Source organism: Homalodisca vitripennis, unplaced genomic scaffold (assembly GCF_021130785.1).
Source record: "Homalodisca vitripennis isolate AUS2020 unplaced genomic scaffold, UT_GWSS_2.1 ScUCBcl_5645;HRSCAF=12462, whole genome shotgun sequence".
Classification (NCBI taxonomy): domain Eukaryota; kingdom Metazoa; phylum Arthropoda; class Insecta; order Hemiptera; family Cicadellidae; genus Homalodisca; species Homalodisca vitripennis.
Genome location: NW_025781790.1, coordinates 48,511 through 70,473, shown reverse-complemented (window position 1 = coordinate 70,473; position 21,963 = coordinate 48,511). Strand labels below are relative to the sequence as shown.

At 33.3% G+C, this 21,963-nt stretch overlaps 1 protein-coding gene across 1 annotated transcript; it reads right to left on the bottom strand.

Moving 5' to 3' along the window:
• Positions 1-353: 353 nt before the first annotated feature.
• On the bottom strand, positions 354-16,605 carry LOC124373480. Its single transcript, XM_046831848.1, has 6 exons — positions 16,145-16,605; positions 12,397-12,556; positions 8,081-8,149; positions 4,822-4,901; positions 2,366-2,511; positions 354-773 (listed from the first exon to the last, which is right to left on the bottom strand). Coding segments are annotated over exons 1-6 (687 nt in total). The 5' UTR covers positions 16,147-16,605; the 3' UTR covers positions 354-543.
• Between the last annotated feature and the right edge of the window lie 5,358 nt (positions 16,606-21,963).

Genomic DNA, 21,963 nt, shown 5'->3' with positions numbered 1-21,963 from the left:
TAAAAAAATATTCTTAGGTAGCATTATTTTTAATATAATAATCATGTAACAATTAATTTAAATTTAATGTATATATCTATAATGCGTTTTCTAGTGTTGACCTTGTACAATTTCACTGTAATTTTATTTGGGTAAGTTTAGTTATCTACTGGCCTCTCTTCAAACAGCTGACATTTGTATTTTTACACTTCTTTCTGATCAATTATATTTTGTATCGTATTCATATTTAAAATATTTATTGGCAATTAAGGTTTTTCTATATATTTATCTTTTATATTTATTTTACTCCATTATTTTACTTGATTATTTTTGGTAGTTTGTTACTTAATTTTAGTGTATGTAATGGAGGGGGATAGAAGAGCTCAAAAACTAAATACGAGTAGTACTATATAACAGCAATCTAATTTGTCTGAAATACAGGAGTTAAGTGTTTTACTTAGAATTAGGACTATATAATGTATTCATATTTAGATTTATTCCATACCCCCTCCCCAATGTGGTATACCCCCCTCCAAAGCCAAGTGATAGTTACACCACTGATACCTACAATGAAAGAGTGTGAATACTCAGCACAGGGGTTTGCAGGTTCGTGATGCTGAGGCGGGCGATAGAGCGCTGCAGGAAGTATAACAGCCCACCGACTGCTGACACTAGTACTGGAGCATTCATATTGATCATAGACAACACATGGTTGTGTCTGTCAGCCTCTGTAGCATGCTCTGGCTCGCTGGGTAGCTTTAGCTCCAGTACTGCCCGCTTACAGGTGGTGAATCCTGACATCAACATTTTATCACAGAAAAGACACCACAAACCAAAGTAAACATTTTTGAACAGATAGGATAAACATTACTGTACACTTGTGGAGGGTTAGAGCCACACTTTCCGCTCTAACACTTTAAAAACATCATATGATACCTAATATTTTGTTGCCTGCTCATATGTTTGACTTTTGGAGAACCAGTAGCATCATGGTCTAAGTAGTCAAACTTTGTAACTGAGTTAGAAATAGCACAGGTTCATATCCTGCTGAGAAATAAGCACTTTTTAATCAGTACTGTCGACCTTGTACTGTATTGACTTTATTATTATAAGATCCTTGCACAAAACGGATCAGTGCCCCACGAGGACGGGCAGAATAAAACTAAAAAAGTTGTGCCTAACTTAAAACAAAACTTGATAAGGTTGTGTATTCTCCTTGTAACAATGTTTTGTTGATATCAATATTAACTGTTAACTGTTATATATTAACTATAGACAATAGACAAATTCTTTATTGACATATTCAGTTGAGAATAGTACATTGCGTCATATAGTACATATCATGTTTCTAATTAAATTAAATTATTTAATAATTCATTTTCTGAATAACATGGTCTTTCTTGTAACCAGTTGGTCAGTGCATTTTTAAGACGTTTTGGTGGTTCTTTTCTTAGAGGTTCTGGAATTTTATTGAAGTAAAGAGCTCCCTTGTATGACAGCTTCTTTTCAGAGAGAGACTCAGGTGGTGGATTGGAAGAGTAAAGTTTAAAGCATTACGAGTGTGATGCTGGTGGAAGTCTCTGTTTCTGGTTTGTCCTGAGTTGACAACATGCAGGATCACTTCTTGAATGTAGAGGTTTACTATGGTGAGGATCTTCAGTTGTTTGAATGCTTCACGGCAGCTTTCTTGAAACTGGAGTCCTGCTAGGCATCTTATTGCTCGCTTTTGCTGTTTGAGGACTCTCTCCATGTTACAGTTGGTGGCACCTCCCCACACAGCTATGCCGTATCTGAGATGTGACTAAAACAATGTGAAAAGTAAGCAATTTTAGCTGAGTCTTTGCTGCTGATTTGTTTTCTTCTACGTATTACATTGATGCTGGTGCTTAGTTTTTTGCAAAGCTGTTTGATGTTAGGTGTTCATCTAACTAATCAATGTAACAAAGGAAACCATCTTTGAATAGGTATCAAATAACAATACTTGTTAATTAATTGTCCTCTTAGACTACTGCAAAATTTAAATTATATGACTATAGTACAAATGGTAAAACAATATCTAGAATATTTTGTGCAATCGCAATAAGGAATTGAGGAAAATTATGGCATTATATTATATTCTTTCTTAAATTTAACAGTACAGGCCAGTGACTGAGTCAGGTGGAAACTGCCACCTAGTGTTTACACAGCACACTGTGTAGTATCAAAAGGATTAATGTAAAAATAAATGTAATTATTTTTAGATATTTTAAAAATACTTCTAAAATTTACAACATAACACAGTAACATATTTTTAATTCAGCTTATACAATTTACGTTTGAAATCAGTGGTTTACTCAACTTAATAAATAAACAAACAAAATGCCATAGACAATTAAAATCAACTTACGGAATTCTTTGGCAGGAATAAAGTGAAATTTGTTGGAAAATGAAGGTGGATCTATTGTCGGGGAAATAGGAATTTCTTCACCTGACATCAGAGAATGAATCTTGCGAAGGAATGGGTCTGATATGGAAGGGCTTGTTACAACTTGGCTGAAAAAGATTTTCAGCAATAATAATTCATCCTCCCGACCATTATTTCTCAACAACCTGTAAGGCTAACACTGCTTTCTTTGTTCTAGAGTCAGAAAATACTATCAGTCTTTCAATTTACTTTCTTTTTTATGTTCTCTTAGGACAAGAAGCTTATAATATTACACCTAGTCCTATAAGGACCTTAACGCTGCTTCCGGAGTGACAGGATATTCAGGATGGATAAGGATAGGGGGTAGGAGGTCCCTCCTCTCAAGTCATGTCCCCCCCGGAAGAAGGGGAGGCCAGCTCTCCAGTCAAAGCAGACAGGGGTGGCAAACCCTTGTTGATGCTAGCAAGAACCTCTGATACTTAGAGAATGAACCCCACCAACTCCAACAGCCATCTCCCGCAGTAGACTAGACCTATCGCATTACCCTTGCATCCCAGAATCTCAACATTTAGTGTTGTGCCTCTCCTGGACATCCATAAGGTTGTCCAGATTTAAGTGACACATCGGTTATTGCTGTGTCTAGTGGTAGGTTCAACTGGAAGGTATAAACCATCCTAAAGTGATCCCTGCTGGGTTATTTCAATTTACTTACAAGAATATGATCCTATTTTTAAGTTTATAAGAATAAGATCTGTAGATAACAACTTAAAATATACCAAAGGTTAACTATCACCGATAAATATTTGTGTGACTATATAGGGTTTTATATATTTTGACTGATGCTAAACAGATTCCATTTCCAGTCATGTCATCTTGGAAGAAGAGAAGCTAGCTCTGTTACAGCCTCTTCCATTCAGATTAGGCAGGAGAAACAATACTCCCTCACGTTTAGGCTTGAAAACTTCTATAACATTAAGGAAGCCCCATCCACTCCAACATTTATCCTTCACAGTAAACTAGACCTAATGACCAGCTCTTTTGATCCCAATATCTCAACATTTACGATTAGTGATGTGCTGCTCCTGGACATTAATTGGGTTGTCCAGATTTGTGACACATTGATTTTCGCTGTATCCAGTACAGGTTCTAGTAACATGTATAAACCAACCAGAATTGAACCCTCTTCATACACTAGAGATTCAGTTGAGATTGCAATGTGCCAGTGGAAACTTTGGATGTAATTTTTAAGTTTTATATTAAATTACTAAACTGTCATACTCGTTAAGTAATGACTGGCGCAGAAACAAGCTTTGTCACTTATATTACATGCAATAAATGAAGGTGACTAATGTGTTGACTTAATATTAATTGAAACACAAAGAAAAGGATTAGGACTTGTGATTTTCATTGGTTGCAATAAAACAATCCAAACAGTTTAGCATATTTGTACCAAATTGTTTCAAAACCAACAATCAAATCCAGACTGATCGCTACAGTGGCGTTTCTACTGGCATATTTTGTCAATTTTTGGAATGTCATACTTGCATGTGTACTATATGGACAGTTGAAACTTTGTAACAAACCATTGCTCGCAGAACAGATTTTTGGGATATAAATACTTTTTCAAAATCAAGAAATAACTGGTCTCTTCCTTAGGTAAATATCTAATCTTATACTTAACTAGAATGTAGGTTAAAATAAACCTGTACAGGTATGTAGATGTAAATATAAAATTCACATCTACATGCATCATTACTTTCTTAATTCCCATCAGATTGGAGATGGTTCAAACTATGGAGAGATTTTCAAACATTATTTTTAGGTTTTCTATCAAATTCTATATAATCAAACAATACCTTTTCCAGAAGGCATGGTTTATGTCTATAAGAGGATCTTCTTAAGAATATCTTTTATCTTGAACTAATGATAGTTTTCCCTTCTCTTTGTAGAAGTTTTTTTGGCCTCATTATATCTATGTTTGTTACTAGCTGTTACCCAAGGCTTCCCACTCAATTTTCAAAATTGAAGTCCTTACACTACTTTGTAAAAGCAATGATGAAATATAATGGAGACCTATTACAATTTTGAAACGTGAAGTAGGAATACATTAGGTATATTTTATTTTAGTGTTCATGGTTCAGAGTATCAGAGTTTAATCTGACTCCTATATCATGTTTTCCATGTGTAAGGGGATTTCTGGTTCAAATTAATTATATTTCCAATGCCAAAAACTGAGACTGCCTTGTTGCCACATTCATGAATACATATGTCTCAGAAACCTACTCCGGTAAAAGCCATTCACTTCTAGCCCAAAGACCACAGCAGTTTAAAGATCTATATTGTACTTCTAGTTTTACAAAATCTCTTTACATGTAATATCTTTAGTTCAATATTCCTTCAGTTAGTCACACAAGTAACCAAATAAGTAACCTACTTACGTTGGTTTTAGCTGAAGAAAGAGCATATCCAACAGTCTAAAGTCAGGAGCCAAGTCTGTCATATCATACATTAAATGCAACTGCAACAAAATTTATTGACTTTGAATGGTGAAATAATTAATAAAAATGATTCTGCACAATAATAAAATAATAAATAAATATTTATCGGCATTAAAAGTTTAAACTTATTGAAAATTTTAGAAATCACACCTCAGAGCCAAGTCAATTACAAAATCATCTAGAAACTAGTTGTAACCCAGAATAATAGATATCAAAATTAAATCTGTTTCACAGTAACACTGAACCTAATTCTAATTTTCAATACTCACAACTTTTTAATTAATCACAAGGAACAATTCTTTAATGTTATTATATTTGTCTACAACTGACTGGTTATTTAAGCTTTTCATAATTTTAAACTATGTACAATCAAAGATTTCATAGAGGACAAAACAAATTATTGATATTTGAATGGCTGCCACTCACAGATCTTACCCTTTCCTGCCCATCAATCCCACTAATCCATATTTGACTTGTCATCATGGTTATATGTTAGTTGCATTTGTGTTGTAATTTTATGTATTTTATTGTTTTGATCAAAATGTTCAATCTGTATGTTCTTTGGACAAATAACTGATAGTTTTTATTAGCATACTGGAGAGTGGTCTATGTTCACAAGATCAATATGAAAAGTGAGGCATGTGAAGCGATAATTAAAGGCAATAGCAACACGATGAGCTTTATGAAGAAACTATCACAGAAAGAGCAGGTGATTTACAGGGGATTGGTGGAAATCATACGTGGGATGGATTATACATGAAAGAATAATTTTAAAACTATTTTAATTCTAAAGAGAGTTCTGTTCCTTGGCAGTAGGATAAAGCTTTTGCAATAGCACATTATAATAAATTTAAAAATTCTGAATTGTTTCTTTAAGTTTCAAATTTTAGCTTTAAGAAGTCACATTAAGGAAGTTCTTTTCGATGCAGCAATACTTTATTCCACAATCTCAAGTTAATACAGTTTACAAAAAAGATTGCATATTTTAATTTACCATTAGTCTTATTAACCACAAGTCTGTTTCTGCACTGATCAACTCATGAGTTTTGTTAACATGAGTGGTTTCTTCTCATTTAAAGACCAAGATAGAATTTATGGGTTGGTATCCTACACTACAAATAATTAATCATTTATATAGTTTTAAATAAGGTGAAATCAATATTACTGATTTGCACAATCCATCTCTGATTAACGCTCATCCCCTTTTAAAGATAACAAAATTAAATCAGTCCTGGGCCATAATTGCCTGCACTCGAAAACATTATTACTGCCTAACAAGCATTTATTGCCATCTGCTGGTAACAGTCATTCTTATCTCAAGCATCGTAGAGGAAGGAGTACTTCCTTATAGCTTTGAGTTGTTATTTTCTATTCATTTTCAGTAATAAAAAAAACACAATATAAACGTTTCAGAAAGATACACAAAATTAGAATGAACCGGAGGTCACATGCCTAGAGTGAAAGAATTTGTCTAGCATCGATCAAACTTTACTTTTCAAACAACCTATCCATCATGAGCCATACAGTCACATGGGCCGGGCAAGGCAAGGCAGGACCTGTCAGCGCCACTTAATTTCTTTTCAAAAACAGCACACGGAGACTGTCAATGATGGATAGGGCAGGATCTGTGTGCCAGCTCTTTTATATCTATTAATTAGTATATTATTTGTTCACAGGTATACATAATTCTATGTTTAATAAATAACACAACAAGAAAGAAATATTAGTACAAACAAATTTAACATTTAATACAAATTAAAAAGTATACAATAATTTCTCATACATTTATAAAGATTCATATTTCTTTTCAGCTCGTATTCAAAATTTGTAACAATGAATTAAAAAAAATGAAAATAGTAAAAATCCAAACAAGTGGTTGGTGGTTAATTATCATCAAATATTAATTTCTTGCACTGTAGAATTTGTATTTAAATTAATTTACATTACAATAGGTGATAAATTTGAATATGGTGGTCAAAAATCATTTACATACTCAATTTTAGAACATTTAGGCAATAAATCATTTTGGTATTCTGTACTTTAGGTGGGAGAGAATTGGCTATGAATGCCTATAAAAATCATTGTCTATAAAGAGGAAGAAAATATTTTACCAGTACAGTACTATAAAATCAGTGGAAATATCAAAAAGTAAATGAACCAGTAAGTGTTTCGTAAAATACTCACTGTCTATATGATCTTGTTTGTGATGGAAAAATGTGTTTGCCAAAGTTAATATGTTAAGCCTGATTTTCCAAAAACTATAAGAATTGTGCTTTCTCAAAATTTTAAATAGCATTATAGGTCTTTTACCAATCCAATAGTCTTATTAAAATAACCTTTTTGTTTTATTTACCATTTTTGTCTTTGCCAATTAAAATGACAGCAAAAATTACTGCTTCTTTATATTCTCTAGTTCATGAACTAAAATAATAAGAGTAATATCAAAGTTGGTTTTTTAAGTCTTTGGGTGTCAGGTGGGAAAGTGTGCAGCCTCCATTCTTATCTTCAATACATTCAATGGGTTAAAATTAGGTTTATTCAACAATATATATGAAAAATATAGGGTTGCCTCCCCCAATCCAGCTCCTTGGATAACATGTGAAACACATATGCTACATAGTGGGGAGTAGTGCCATTTTGTAAGGTCCATATTCTTTCTCTTGTTTCTTTCAGTGTATTAGTTTGGTAAAACAAGAAATGCACTTTCCAAACAACTGATATATCATATTCAGTGTAATTAAAATGATATTGGGACTAATAATCTTCATTACTACCGGCAGTTTTGCATCTTTGGACTAGCACTGCTGTCTATATATTACTTCTCAGTGTAGATTTTCACATGTTGTAGTGATAAAATTTTAAACATTGCCATGCTTCAAAAAAAGAAAATTATCAAAAAAGACTCATCACATTGCATGCATTTGATTCAGTACCCATTCACAAAACTCCAATTTATCTCTAAAAATTAATTTCAATTAGTGAAGTAAAATACAACATGCTACTAAAACTGTACAACATTAATTCCCTGAAGTTGATATACAAATTGTATAAAAAAAATTTATGTTGGAGCATTTTTAACCACAATATTTTTGTGTTCTTGATTCATTAATGCACTTAGAACAATATTTAACAACAGGTTTGAAATAACACATATGCATAACACTTCAATTATGCTATAAGAATTACTTAAAGTACTTACTTCTGAAGTTTCTGCAAAATATGCAGCAGCTGCCAACTTACTTTTGCGGTAAAATAAACACAAAATTATCTGGAACAAAGTTATATAATTAAGTGTTTTAGGGATTTGTACATGATTGCAAATTTTATATTATAATTCATATTTGTTTTTAATAAAAAGTTTTCTTGACAAAAAATGTATTTGCAATGATTATATTTTGCTGATGTGTGTAGTTTTCCATAAAAATGCCTCATGGAGTTTTTGAAATAAAATACACATGTATATTTAACCCTTATACTGTAAACTACATAACATTTCTATTGACAAGCCATTTTTTCTTGGTTTTACAAGTATATCTTGTGCAAATTATAAAATATACTTAACAATAGCCAATACACACACTGTCATTTTTTTCATAAAATTCTGTACAGTATATTTTCATAACATTTTTGTACAGTATATTTTAAAATAAGAATAAATTTTCCAATTCTATTTTGAAAATAGTAGGAGAGAAAAACTTTTTAGGAAGAGAATCAATTGAAATCAATCAATAAATAGAAATATAAATGAATATAAAGTTAATTTTTACATTTCTAAAATATCAACGGTTTAAAATTTAAACTAGTTTCCAAAAATGTACAGGAAGTTATATTTATTATATAAACTTTTAGATCTTATAGCAATAATAGTCACCTGAAGAGTTTCTTATGAACATTTTATTACTGTAGTAACTTGTATTTAATGGAACAGTTATATTTTTCCATGATTTTTTTATCACTAGATCAGTCTAAATAATTCCTATTAATTTCAAATGTGCATAGATAATGTAATTTTACATACACATACATAAAATTGAGAATTTATACATATACAAAACCTAAGTTAGATCAAAATCATTACTTAGGAAATTAAACAACACTTATTTGCTTCACTAATGCCAAATCCAAAGTCTTTCCAATACTTTCCTACACAAATTAAATAATACCAAAAATACGAGGGGTATTAGAAAAATAAGGTTCCCATGATTTTTTTAAATAAACAGCTCTATATTTCTACTTAGTGTTATACATCAATTTAACAAGTAAAAGTTAAGCTATTTTTCCACATAATCACCGTTTCTGTCCAAACACTTTTTTAGACGATGCTCCAACTTTTCTATCCCCATGTGTAGAATTCTGCCGCCAATCCTTTGAGTAACCTCTTCTTTGACTTCATCATCGGTACTGAAGCGTTGGCCCCCCAAGTGTTCCTTTAATTTTTGGAATAAGTGATAATCACTTGGGGCTAGGTCTGGGCTGTAGGGGGGATGGGGCACAATAGTCCAGCCAAAATTTGTCAGCAGTTCTTGAGTTTGACGTGAGACATGAGGTCGAGCGTTGTCATGGAGAAGCCTCACGCCACTGGACAATCTTCCTCTCCGGCGGTTCTGGATCGTGCGTCTCAGTTTTTCTTAATGTATCGCAATATCTGTCAGAGTTTACTGTTCCTGTGAATGGTGATTCTCCGATCTTCAAGCAGTATTGTCTCAACTTTTTCAACAACTCCATCTGAAACTGAAGGCCGTCCACTTCGGTTTTCATTGAGAATTTCCATGCGGCCTTCACTGAATTCTCTACACCATTTCCGAACGTGTTGAACAGATATGCAGTTTTCCCCATAAACTTTGATTAACTGACGATGAATTTCAATAGACGAAAACTGTTTTGCATTTAAAAAACATATCACAGCACGAATTTCGCATCTGGCGGTAACAATGACAGGGAGCTCAATCTTCGAAGGCAGCTAGGCCGGCACTGTTGGACGTAGCAAGGCGCGAGTGGTATGGATACAGAGAGGGAGAGTTGATGAGTAAGACAGTGTTGCCAGATTTCTCCCAACATATCGCATTCTGTCTCGGCGGCATAGGGAACCTTATTTTTCTAATACCCCTCGTAATATAAATACTTTGCAACAAGAACGTAGACAAAATATCTACCAACTACTTTTGTTAATGTCAACAAAACACCACCAATGATAATACTGAAAAATGATTGCATAATTTTTTCTTGCTCGATATTACTGTTAATGAAAAGACAGGTTGAATATCTGATAAAAGTTAAACTTGATACACAAATTGTTATATTGATTCATTGACTATACAATACTATCACTACCTTCATTACTAAGATCATAACTGTTTCTAAATGAAATAGCTATCCGGCGACATCTGACCATCATCGCATTTGCAATATTCATCAGTTTCTAATAAAATAAAATGTTGCAGATGTGACACTAATTTGATGAGAAATGTTGAGTTTAGCTCCAGTTCACCGTTCTCTTAGTGCAGCGTGTGAACCATAGCAAGATTGTCTGTAGAAAGCTGATTTGTTGTATTAATACACAAAATTTTTACTAAACAAGGATATTGTGCCTTGCTCTCCACCTCCCTAGGTAACTGTAATCTGTTACCTTGTGTAGCAGAGTTGCTGGAATCTGCAACTTCTCAGCTACTTATCAGAAAATCAAGTCTAAATTTTATATACATTTGAGGTTTAAGTTCAGTCTCATTAAATTTTGAAAAAGGGCACTCCAGAAAGAAGGAGTATGTAAAAGCGAGTCGAACGCTCGTACCGCCCAGTGAATTGTGATTATCATCAATGACATGACATCACTTTCTTTTCACTATAATGTTGTCTTGTAGTGGTCTTCGGACCTATCTACGACTGAAGAGACTAAACAAAGTCGAAACAACAGAAGCACACCTCCATCCTGAAAGACGGAATGGTTGTAATTTATTGACGCAGGCTCAATCAATTTAGAACATGCAAGCCACGCCGTAACGTAGATTCGGACACACACGAAACGTAACGTGCGCCGACATCAATACTCGGAGAGGTTGATGTTTTGGTTTTGAATTCTAAATATAATTAAAACAATTGGCAAAGGGTTTATCCCTTTCAACCTTATAAAATGATAACCTGTAATGGCGTCAATAATTCCCCATCACTATTACGCGCAACCGGGTTACGCGCAACTTTGTTTAGTCTCTTCAGTCGTAGATAGGTCCGAAGACCACTACAAGACAACATTATAGTGAAAAGAAAGTGATGTCATGTCATTGATGATAATCACAATTCACTGGGCGGTACGAGCGTTCGACTCGCTTTTACATACTCCTTCTTTCTGGAGTGCCCTTTTTCAAAATTTAAATGAGACTGAACTTAAACCTCAAATGTATATAAATTTAGACTTGATTTTCTGATAAGTAGCTGAGAAGTTGCAGATTCCAGCAACTCTGCTACACAAGGTAACAGATTACAGTTACCTAGGGAGGTGGAGAGCAAGGCACAATATCCTTGTTTAGTAAACATTCTCTCCTCAACAAATATCAAACACCGTACAAAATTTTTCATATTTTTAAATAATCTAAAATCTTTGTATCTTACAACACTTATTACTCGACAATTAATAGGTCTATAAATATTACATAAGCGGTGCATATTTTATTCCAAAAGCTCTGGGTGCTTTAATATGATAAACTACTTATATCATCAAAATATAATTACTATAAATAATTTCATAATCACTGTATTTGTTATTAAAACATTTGCTATTTCAAGAAGTTCTAAAAAAACCTGAACTCAGTATTTTTTGTATCCTTGGTACATTTTTGTCTCAATACAAACTTTGCTGCCAATCAGCACATCTGCAATATTTCAGTTAACACGTTCATGATGACGACTTCTTTCCAGATATCTTTATTTGCTGTTGAATTTTTCAATAGTAATAGCAAAAGACCGTAATCTGGTTTTTTTATGTTAAACAACTAAGTATAATAAGAAAGGAATGTAGGCTTCATAATTTCACACAAAAAAGATTATTTCAATGTGTTTTTTCAATTTTACTCAGTGTACTTCAAGAGGTACCTAAAAAAATTAATTTACCTTAAAAATTAAGATAGGGTACATGATAGTCTGAGATATTTATTTAAGCACAGGATCAAATTTAACAAACCACCAAGACATACAAACAATAAAAATGCAATACGGAAAAGCAGAGCAACGTATGCCCTATTAGGTACACAACGCGCTTTACGAAAGCCTGATGTGTACATGACAGCAGTTGTGAAAGATCGCGATGTGAATAAACCTTTCATTGGACCAATGGATCTTTGGTCTGTTTCCCGGATGACAGGATATTCAGGATGGGTAATAAAATAGTAATTTTACAGTATTTACCAAACACATGTACACAAAAAATTAGTCTAGTCTCATCTCTGTTATTTAATCTGTGTTTAACAACATACTAGAGTACTTCAAGTTGTAATGCAATGAGTTACCATCAGTTGCATCAGTTACCTCATCAGTGCCAGAAGTTTCAACATCATCACTTGTATCAAAAGGATTTCTCAAATTCGAATGATTGCCTTCACTGATCTCCACTGGATTTTCATACAGATCTGGATCACTGCCAATTCTACTTTCTAACTGTCCATCTAAAGTATAGTTGGTTTCACTCCTGAAATTCAAAGTGCATTAAAGAGTCATATTTTCAAAATCACCAACAAAATTTTAAGCCTACAATATACAATGCTAAAATAACAATTTGATAAACATAAAACATAAACCTAGTTCAATTCTAAACCAATACAATAAAAAAAAATTAACATCTAACATTGTAATGTAACTTTAAATCATACTATTTTGACCAAAAATGTTATAATTATCTATAAAGCATTTGCAATTTTTCATCAGTTTAAAATATTTTTATTTACTCATTACATTAAATATTACCTTGGAGTGATTCTGGACGACTGCCTCTCCCGGAATTCCCATGTTGACTTGCTGTGCCAAAAACTCAACATGGCAATTTTCGTATTAAAATGGATTAAGGTCACTAGTACTGACAAAGCTACAATTACAACCTACTATGATCTATTTGAGAGCCACCTCATATATGGTGTAGTGCCGTGGGGCGGTTCTACAAGTAATAATCTTCAGAGAGTTCTCGTCCTACAAAATCATGTACTTAGAGCTATGATGGGGTTGCTTCCAGGTGAAAGCTGCAGATAAGTGTTCGAGGACCTCAAGATCCTTACAACATTAGGGATCTACATTTTCGAAGTCATCCTTCATGCTTCGATTCAGAACTTAAAGAGACTCGGAGATTTCCACGAACACAATACTAGAAATACCCAAGCCTACACCTTACCAATGTATAGGATGGCACTTTATGTTAAGAAGCCGTCTTATGCAGGAGCTAGGTTTTTTAATCTGCTGCCTGCTGAAATCAAGAGAGGAGAGGATGCAACTGAAAAGAAGCTGCGTAACTGGTAAATTGAAGAACCAGTCTACAGCTTGGATGAATTTTTCAATCGTTGCTAGAACCAATGACTTATCTAATGGACTGCACAAGCACAAGACCATCGACTAAAGCTGACTTAGTACTTTGCAACATTGTAATTTGTTGTTTATTGTGTACTGTTAGGATCCATTTTTATTTTAAAATCCAACGCTATTGCATTTCTTGATGAAATTGGAATAAAGAAATTGTCTATTGTCTATTAGTCTGTAATGTTTTTGAATTTTTTTATTCCTCTCTTCCATTTTAGAAAATAATTACCTCCTAAGTTATAATAGTAAATTAATGTATAATTCTCCACTACATATTCTGTCACTGGAAGATTAACACTATGTTAATCATATCAAGTAATCAACCAAATTTTTAATTATTATTTAATGTCTCATGATTTATTATTAAAAAAATTAATTGGTAATACATGATTATATTTTATTATAAACTATGCACAAAATAGTATTAATTAAATTACTATTTAATTAATATTACAAAATTAGTTAACAAACCGATGTTTTATCCCATTAAAAGTGTCTTTGGGCAACACTACTCAATGCTTTTAATAACTAAACTACAAGACCACAGATTTTATTCACTTCGAAGCATTAAAACTCCACCTTTGGTTGAAAACACCATCGTTCATTAAATGTTACAAACAAAGAACACTAATATTCTAAGACTGGAATCATTGCTGTGTGAAGAATCACAAACCATATGACTTCAAAATACAAATGCACTACACAAAACATGTTATACACACCATAGAAGGTGAGAGATTGAAGAAAATATCAATATCAGCACGTTCTGTTCCATGCAATACATCTGAAAGAAAAGATTGGATGTCGATGGTAGAGAGGGGAGAGGAAAAGACGCTTTCAGCCCTACTTAACTCTTTCATGTTATTATTGGTAGCAAAAGTGGCCTCCTAACTTCAACAGGAGGTTTATTTAGTAGCTGATTTGCTAGTTTTATGTATCAAGCCTAAATTAGTTAACATTTAAAAACAAGTTTCATTGTGTATATGCTATGTTTTTCAGTGCAGAAGTATGTTTTTAGTTTCTCATTATTGTTTTAAATTTCTTTTTATTTTGTATTTTTAAATATAAAACAAAATAGTAACAGGGCTGTGAATTATCAATTTATTAAAACTGGTTAATGGTGCATGGAAAATGTATTTTTATTATTAGCAATACTGCAAATAGGTAAAAATTGCCAGTTTATGTTTCTTCATCAAAATGTATACAACATTATGAATTTCTAAAATAAGGCTGCAGTATAATAAGGCATACACCACAATCAAATCAACTGTTAATTAGCAATATCGAAACTATAGAATATAATGTATATGGGATAATGATCTTGCTACTTTAAATTCAGTATCCAGTTTGTAATGAGAAGATGAAAACTAGAATTAAGTATTTCAAATCAAATAGTGATTTGCTGCATTAAAAGTCACAACAAACATGACATTACAAAAAAAGCACTTGGAAGAATTTTTGAACACTCTAAATTTGGTTTAATGAATGTATTAACAATCATGTACTATTTTAGTTGGAACCAAACCAACTATAACATTTTATTAAATTAATGTAGTTTTAATGGCAACAGTACATGCAGAAATACCAATGCAGATCGGCTATCATTTTGTAGAGATATTTTTATTTGTGGTATGGTTAGATGGTTTTATTTTAAAATGAAGAATTGTTAGATGGTGAAGGAGTTTTAGTATAGGTTGATGAAGAAAAAATCGGAAAGAGAGTTGTAAAGGGTACATGGGTGATAGGCATATCAAAATAAACACAAATATAGACATTTTGAAAAGGGAAAGAAGACGTAGTAGGAGATTTTCATAAAAATAAACATAATATTGATTTACTTATCCCATTGTTAAGCACATGAAACCAGGAACAGATTTGTAGAAAGCCTATTTTGGTTTAAATACAAAAATATAAGTTATAATAAATTAATGTAACAAGAAGAATCCTGTATATTACAATTTTAAAAATATTTTTTAACAATAACATTACAAAACAACAAAACCTAGACTTAGATATCAAAGAAACTTTAAAATATTTATAAATTTCCCAGTTTGATATCAATGAGTAACCGCTTTTATGAATTGGAGGAAAGAATTCTCCCCATGTTTACCAGGAGCCAAACCCACATATTGAAGCAACTTAAACAAATATCATCACTTGTGAGAAATATTTCACATAATATTTACCTCATATTCATCGCTATTTTCAGTCTCAAAATATTAGTTACTTCTTATTGTTTACATTAAAATTACTGTAACTAATAAGTTGAAATCATATGTTAAGTTAAATCAATTGTAATATCGAATTATTCCTTTGGATAAAAACAATCAAACCATTTGACAATAGCAATCGAATAAAGATTGTTGTAGGCTGCTTATTGTAAAGTCTATCCCTGTTTGCTAATGTAACAAAAAAATTTAATTATTTTTATGATTGATATTTATGTAGGCTTTCGACTTTCTCGTTCTTTACAAGAAAATACCTAAATAATAATTTAGTATATCATTTTTTATTGTAAAGTTCAAGATTTATTATAGATTTCAAAAAGCAAGCTAGTAAACCATAAGAATCCATTAATATTTGATAATCCCTATAAACGCTCATACAGTCATCTGGTACAATATATATTATAAACAATATGCATTATAGTATAACAGAAGAAGACCATAGTCGTAAAGTGGTTTATAAATAACAAACAAAATATTTTACTTACATTTTGAAATTGGTTAAAACACTGTTGACAGTAAAACGAAACAACACGTAACACCTCTACACTACACTAAAAAAGTGACAAGACTGATTTTAAGACTGTACAATATTGAGTTTAAAACTAAATTCTTTCAAATGTACGAAGAAAAACACTAATGCCCAATCTTCAAAAGTTTGTTACGTCATTCATACTAATCCAACCAACCAGCTGATACCTAATGTCTACAAACAACAACCGTCAATACTACCTGAAAAGAAGGCCTGCTATCGGAAGTTTGAACTATGACGTTATAAATAAAATTTGATCGTTACGCGCCCTCGCGTTTTGGTGTCCTCCATAGCTTTCCAGAAACGTGAGAAGTTTCCATCATTTACCTGATGGCGCTAAATTTAAATTTATTCACAGTTTCAGTTAAGAAGCATTCATAAATCAACAAATTTTACAGTTTATGGACAGAACATCTTTGACACAATAATGTACTATAGAAACTTTATAAAAACATAAAATTTAAATAGCCACATTAATCAGATTCTTATAACACGAGGAAGAAATGAAATCATACTCGTTCATTACCAATTAAGTTTTTATACAAAAAACCAACATGCATTGGATTACAATTTCTTAGATGTATATCTCATCTTCTTCTATATATATAAAAATGAATGTTTGTATGTTTGTCCTTTATGGAATCGTGAACTATTGGACCGATCATGATGAAAATTTGTACGTATATGTATTTTTCCACACGGAGAAGGTTTATAAGCTATGCCCATCCCTTTCCCGATTCAGGATTCCGCCCCACTGGTTACAGAAATACCCATAAGAAATGCATTGCAGCAAACATATGTTAACGTCTTTTCAAATTTTTAATCAGCTGTTCTTTGTAAACATATATTACACTTATAGTTTTAAAGCATAGAGTAAGCTTAAGAGAAACGACAAATTTTGTTTAAACTGTTTTTGCAATCACTGTTAAACATAGACTTTACTATCCAGATAATACAATTCAAATTTGACGTAAAAATTCACCTTTAACTGCAATATTTATTTAATATAAACCATGCTCATGCTTGATCAGAAGAGTAATGCAGATATCATAATTACTATCTTACGTTGGCTACAAATATAAAGAATGTTATAAAATCAACCTTAGTTGTTTTTTTTTGACAGAAGTATGGTTCTCAAAACTCCGTGTGTACATATTCTCTCGATCGAGACAACAAAGCAAGCTCAATCGTGGCATCGGAGATATAACTAATTTAATCTAAAATTTATTATAGTAAAAAAAAAAAAAAATTTACTAAGTAATATAAGGACTTTGGTTCTTAAGATTTGCGTGCGAAGCCGTGGGTAACAGCTAGATAGAGGCAGGAATATGGTACATACCTTCATAATACGCCCAAGAGGCTCACGATGGAACGACTATCAATTATCTCAGCAATGTTTAGAATGTGATAGAAAAAGAATAAGTGAATATAGTGTACTGTTTTCAACGGGAAATTGCGTGCGAAGCCGCGGGCAACTTTTGCAAAAAATTATTGAAATGCGCAGCAAAGCGCGCCGGGCCCGCTAGTTCTACATAAAACGAACAGAATAATAATAAATTGTAAGGAAAGTTTGAAAAAGCAATTTAATCTTTGTGAGTATTTTTCCGGTAAACTTTGGAAAACAAGTTAGACTTCATGCCCTAAAATAGAAATGTTACAAGGTATTTAGTATATGTAAAGGCATACGAGACACGAGAGCCCAATTTTAAACTCCAAAGTAAAATGTGATTTATTAATATAAAGCTTGTATTTCTCAATCGTTTCTTCTCGGTGTACGCATTTTTGTAATTTAATATAAACGATTAAAATATATTTTTCCTGTCTATGTTTTACATTTTATCTAAAATCTAGATGCAATGCAACCATAACGTATCAAGAAGATCACTACACCGTCACGTGGCGTTATCACTGTACTGTTAAGGCAATACTATACCGATAAAAAAGTGATTTTGCCCGGCCGAAAATAACGTGGCTATTTAGGCAGAATTTCAGCGTTTAAAATTACTATATGAGTGTGTTTTTAGGCGGATGGAACGCTCATCCATTTGTTTTTAATGTCAGTATCAAAATAGATGAGGAATAAATCGTTTGTGTCTGTGCATCGCATTTACTTAGTTGTCTGTATGATGTGCTGAAGTTGTGAACTGCATAACTTCATCCCATCATTCCGCCTTTTACGAGTATATGTATTACTATACAGTTGGCATCATACAGTGTTGGACGTTGGTCTATTTTCACAATAAGCTCCTGTGTATCAAAAATAAAATATTATGAATAAACTAAAACACAACGAGACAAAACAAATTTTACCTTTGGTCTATTTTAGCCCGTGTCCAAACCTAAAGCAACCGGATTCTGCATGGAGCGTTGCGCACCGACGCGACTTTTTTTCTAGAGTTTGACTCGTGTAATAAATATGTGAACTTACAGCTCGCCGAACTTTACGCTCAATTGGCGTAAATTTCATCTCTCGGATTGTTAACACGTCTATCGGCATGAAAATTTCTGTTCCTACAGTATGCACCGTTTGGTAACGTATGTCCTGATAGTCAGACTTTTATGCTGTTGACTTGCATTCGTGGTTTTTTGGGTTCGTTTAGTATTTCCCTTACAACCGAGCGCGTGAGTGAAACAGTTTCTCCAATAAATAAAGTATAAAATACTGTAAATATTTGGCTTAAACCTTAAAACTCCCAACTCGGTAATAAAATGCTTGATTCAAAGATATATAAACAAAATGCAAAACCATTGAAGGAGATGAAATGAAATGAAATGAAATGAAATGAAAAATGTCTTTATTAGAGGCGAAGTTAGGACTATAAAGTCCTCTCTACCACTTAACCTCGTAAAAAATTAAACTAAACTAACATACATATACATGTATAACTAAAAATAAATCTATTTATTTACCTTATACATTAAAAGAATCTTAGCTTTAAAATAATAAAAAACAACATCTATAATTAATGTAACTTTATAAATATTTACAAAACTATAATAAGACATACACGCATGCATTCATTCAACTTGCATTCAGTTGCCTTAAGTAACACATTCCAAAGCCGCCAACCGCTATACCCCCTGAGCCCCCAGCATCAAGGCCCTGACCTCCGCCCCAAAGCGAGCGCGCTTATCAATGGCTCTGATGTTTATAGGTAAGGCATTCCACAATCGGCAGGCAGAAACTGTAAACGACTTACTAAAGGTAGTTGTTCGATGAATTGGTATAGATAATAAGGATGTACCCCTCCTTGGAGATAGTAGATTCAAACTTCTTTCTGCTTTCTTTTAAGGGAGGAAAAATATAACACTACTTTAAAATATTTTGGGGAACCAGGAAAATTCAATCAAACAAATTCAACGCAATGCCCGAACCCTCCCGTGCTCCCCCATAACTTTGACGAAAACCCCTCTCTCCAACATGGATCGTTACATAATTTAGGGATGGCCCTTACATATACTCTACGACATGGAGAAGCTTATTGCAGTCATTCGCGTGCTGCAGTCGCTGACCGCAGCACCATAAATAGGCGTCCACTGGGTGATCTCGTAAAATGAAACGACCTTCAAAAGCTGCTACAATTTCTTTGTGAATATGGCATCAATATTACCTTACTGGAAGAGACTTACCTGGCCCCTCGAAACACTTTCGCAACTTACAACCACGCAGTAAACAGCACAGACCATCCACCCACCTAAAAAAGACCGTGAGAATGCGGATGCTGGCGGGAATACAACTCTCGTAAAGCCGCAACGGTACACCCCTCGCCGAGGCTAGACGATATAATTTAGTTCCAGTTACTGTCTGCTTCGGTGGACCAGATGTCGAAATCTCTTCGTGCTACAGTCACCGCACTGTCTTCTCACCCCTCTGGGTTTGGCTGAGCTGTTACGCATAACTTTTATGCTAGGGTTGACCATCTATTATTGCAGGATACCTTGATTGTAAAATACAGCGCGTAGTTGTGTCGCCACACGGAAAGTCGACGCCAGCTACACTAAATAAATGATCGTCCTCACGCGAGGGTCTCCGCCTCTGAGTATGCAATCCACTACACTAATTGACAAAACAACCGAGCTAACATTACAATTCATTGCGACCTTACTGTAACCATTACGGTTGATGCTGTCACAGACCTACAGACCTATCATTCGACCATCTACCTGTCATCGCCGTTCTGATCGGTCAGGCACCTATCACATGCCACCTGGTAGATGGTCCTACATAAACTATTTAAACTACTTGGCCGACTGCCTACGCCCGTTGGTTATCCCACCTCTTCAGCTGAGCATAAGTGCAAATTGAGGGGCTGCACTCCTGCCTCTTTTAATTTAAAAGTCCAGAGTTACTTTTGGTTGAACAATTACAATTATCTATAAAAGTGGGTCCTTAAAATCAAGCCTCTGTATTATTTGGCTAACCGGCTCAATATAAAAATGCAAACATGACTTGAAAAATATTTCAAGAAACCGAGATGTAGAGTTTGGATCACATTTTATTTTCATTGTAGTTTCATAAGTTGCAACTTTCAAGTAAATATCTTCTAAATTTGCAATGCTCCTAAGATTCTTGTGATCAACCTTAAAAAGTGGGAATATTCTTGACATAGCTCACAATCATGAAGTTTGGACATACATCTTTCTTCGTATTTTCTTCTTCTAGCGTTAAAAGGTATAAAAGACGATACTCACTCAGGAATTAACAGTTAAAGCTTTTCAGCTTCCCCAAAACAAAAGACGTGTTCTCTAGATAAGCTAGAGTACTTGTTTTTCATTGTGCTTAACACAACATTAACGGTAGGTAAGGGTCCTGTGCAATAACATTTAATAATAAGTAACACTTAGAACTTCATATTCCTTAAAGACTCCATTGACATATTGTTCAAAAGATAACCAATGAGTTTTACCTAAAGACGAAATTTTATGGATTTCAATATGAAAAAACTCTTGAAATTCCCTTAATTGTATCTGCCTATCATGACTTCTACTGAAGTCAGACTTTAAATTTCATAATAAATCTTCTAGACTTTTAGGTACATTTAAGCAAGCTTTGATGCATCTAAATGAATATTATGGCACGAACATTTCATGCAGACAAAAAGAGAGTTATACTCTCCTACTATAACATTACAAGATTTTGAGCTAAGCCCCACTAGATTATTAAGAAGAACGTTTTTTTAATTCGAAATTTAAATTAAACATTTATAGAGATCAACTGTTGTGCTTTAAATTAATTCATGCATATCTAAAAATCTGCTTCAACTTAATTTAAATCAAGACTGAAAACTACAAGAGCTTCTTGTACTTTACTGGTTGCCAAGTAGGGATTTTAGTACCACAACCACAGAGAACCAAACATTTCGTAAATCCACTACTAAACTAGCTACATCACATTTTAAGTAACCATAGGGGTTCAAACCTTGTCGGATCGAGCATGGAGATATCAAAGAGTGTGTAGTAAACAATCAGCCAAACACAACTAAATAGATGACAATAAACGTAATATTATGTGTCATGTTTCCTGCTACCAATATTATCCTATTTTACCCGCTCGCATATTATTACCCTGCCAAGTACTCCCTGACACTCAAATAACCCGAAAATCGAGTAAATACCCGTTCATTGACAACGCTACACATGGCAGTACACAACATGTTGGCTTCATAACGTCATCAAAGCTCTCTATAAAGGTATACTTTACTTGTAAGTAAAACGGAAAAAATATCAAGAGGCTTTACGAGTTACTCGAAAGCCTGCTTTTAGCAAATTAAAAAA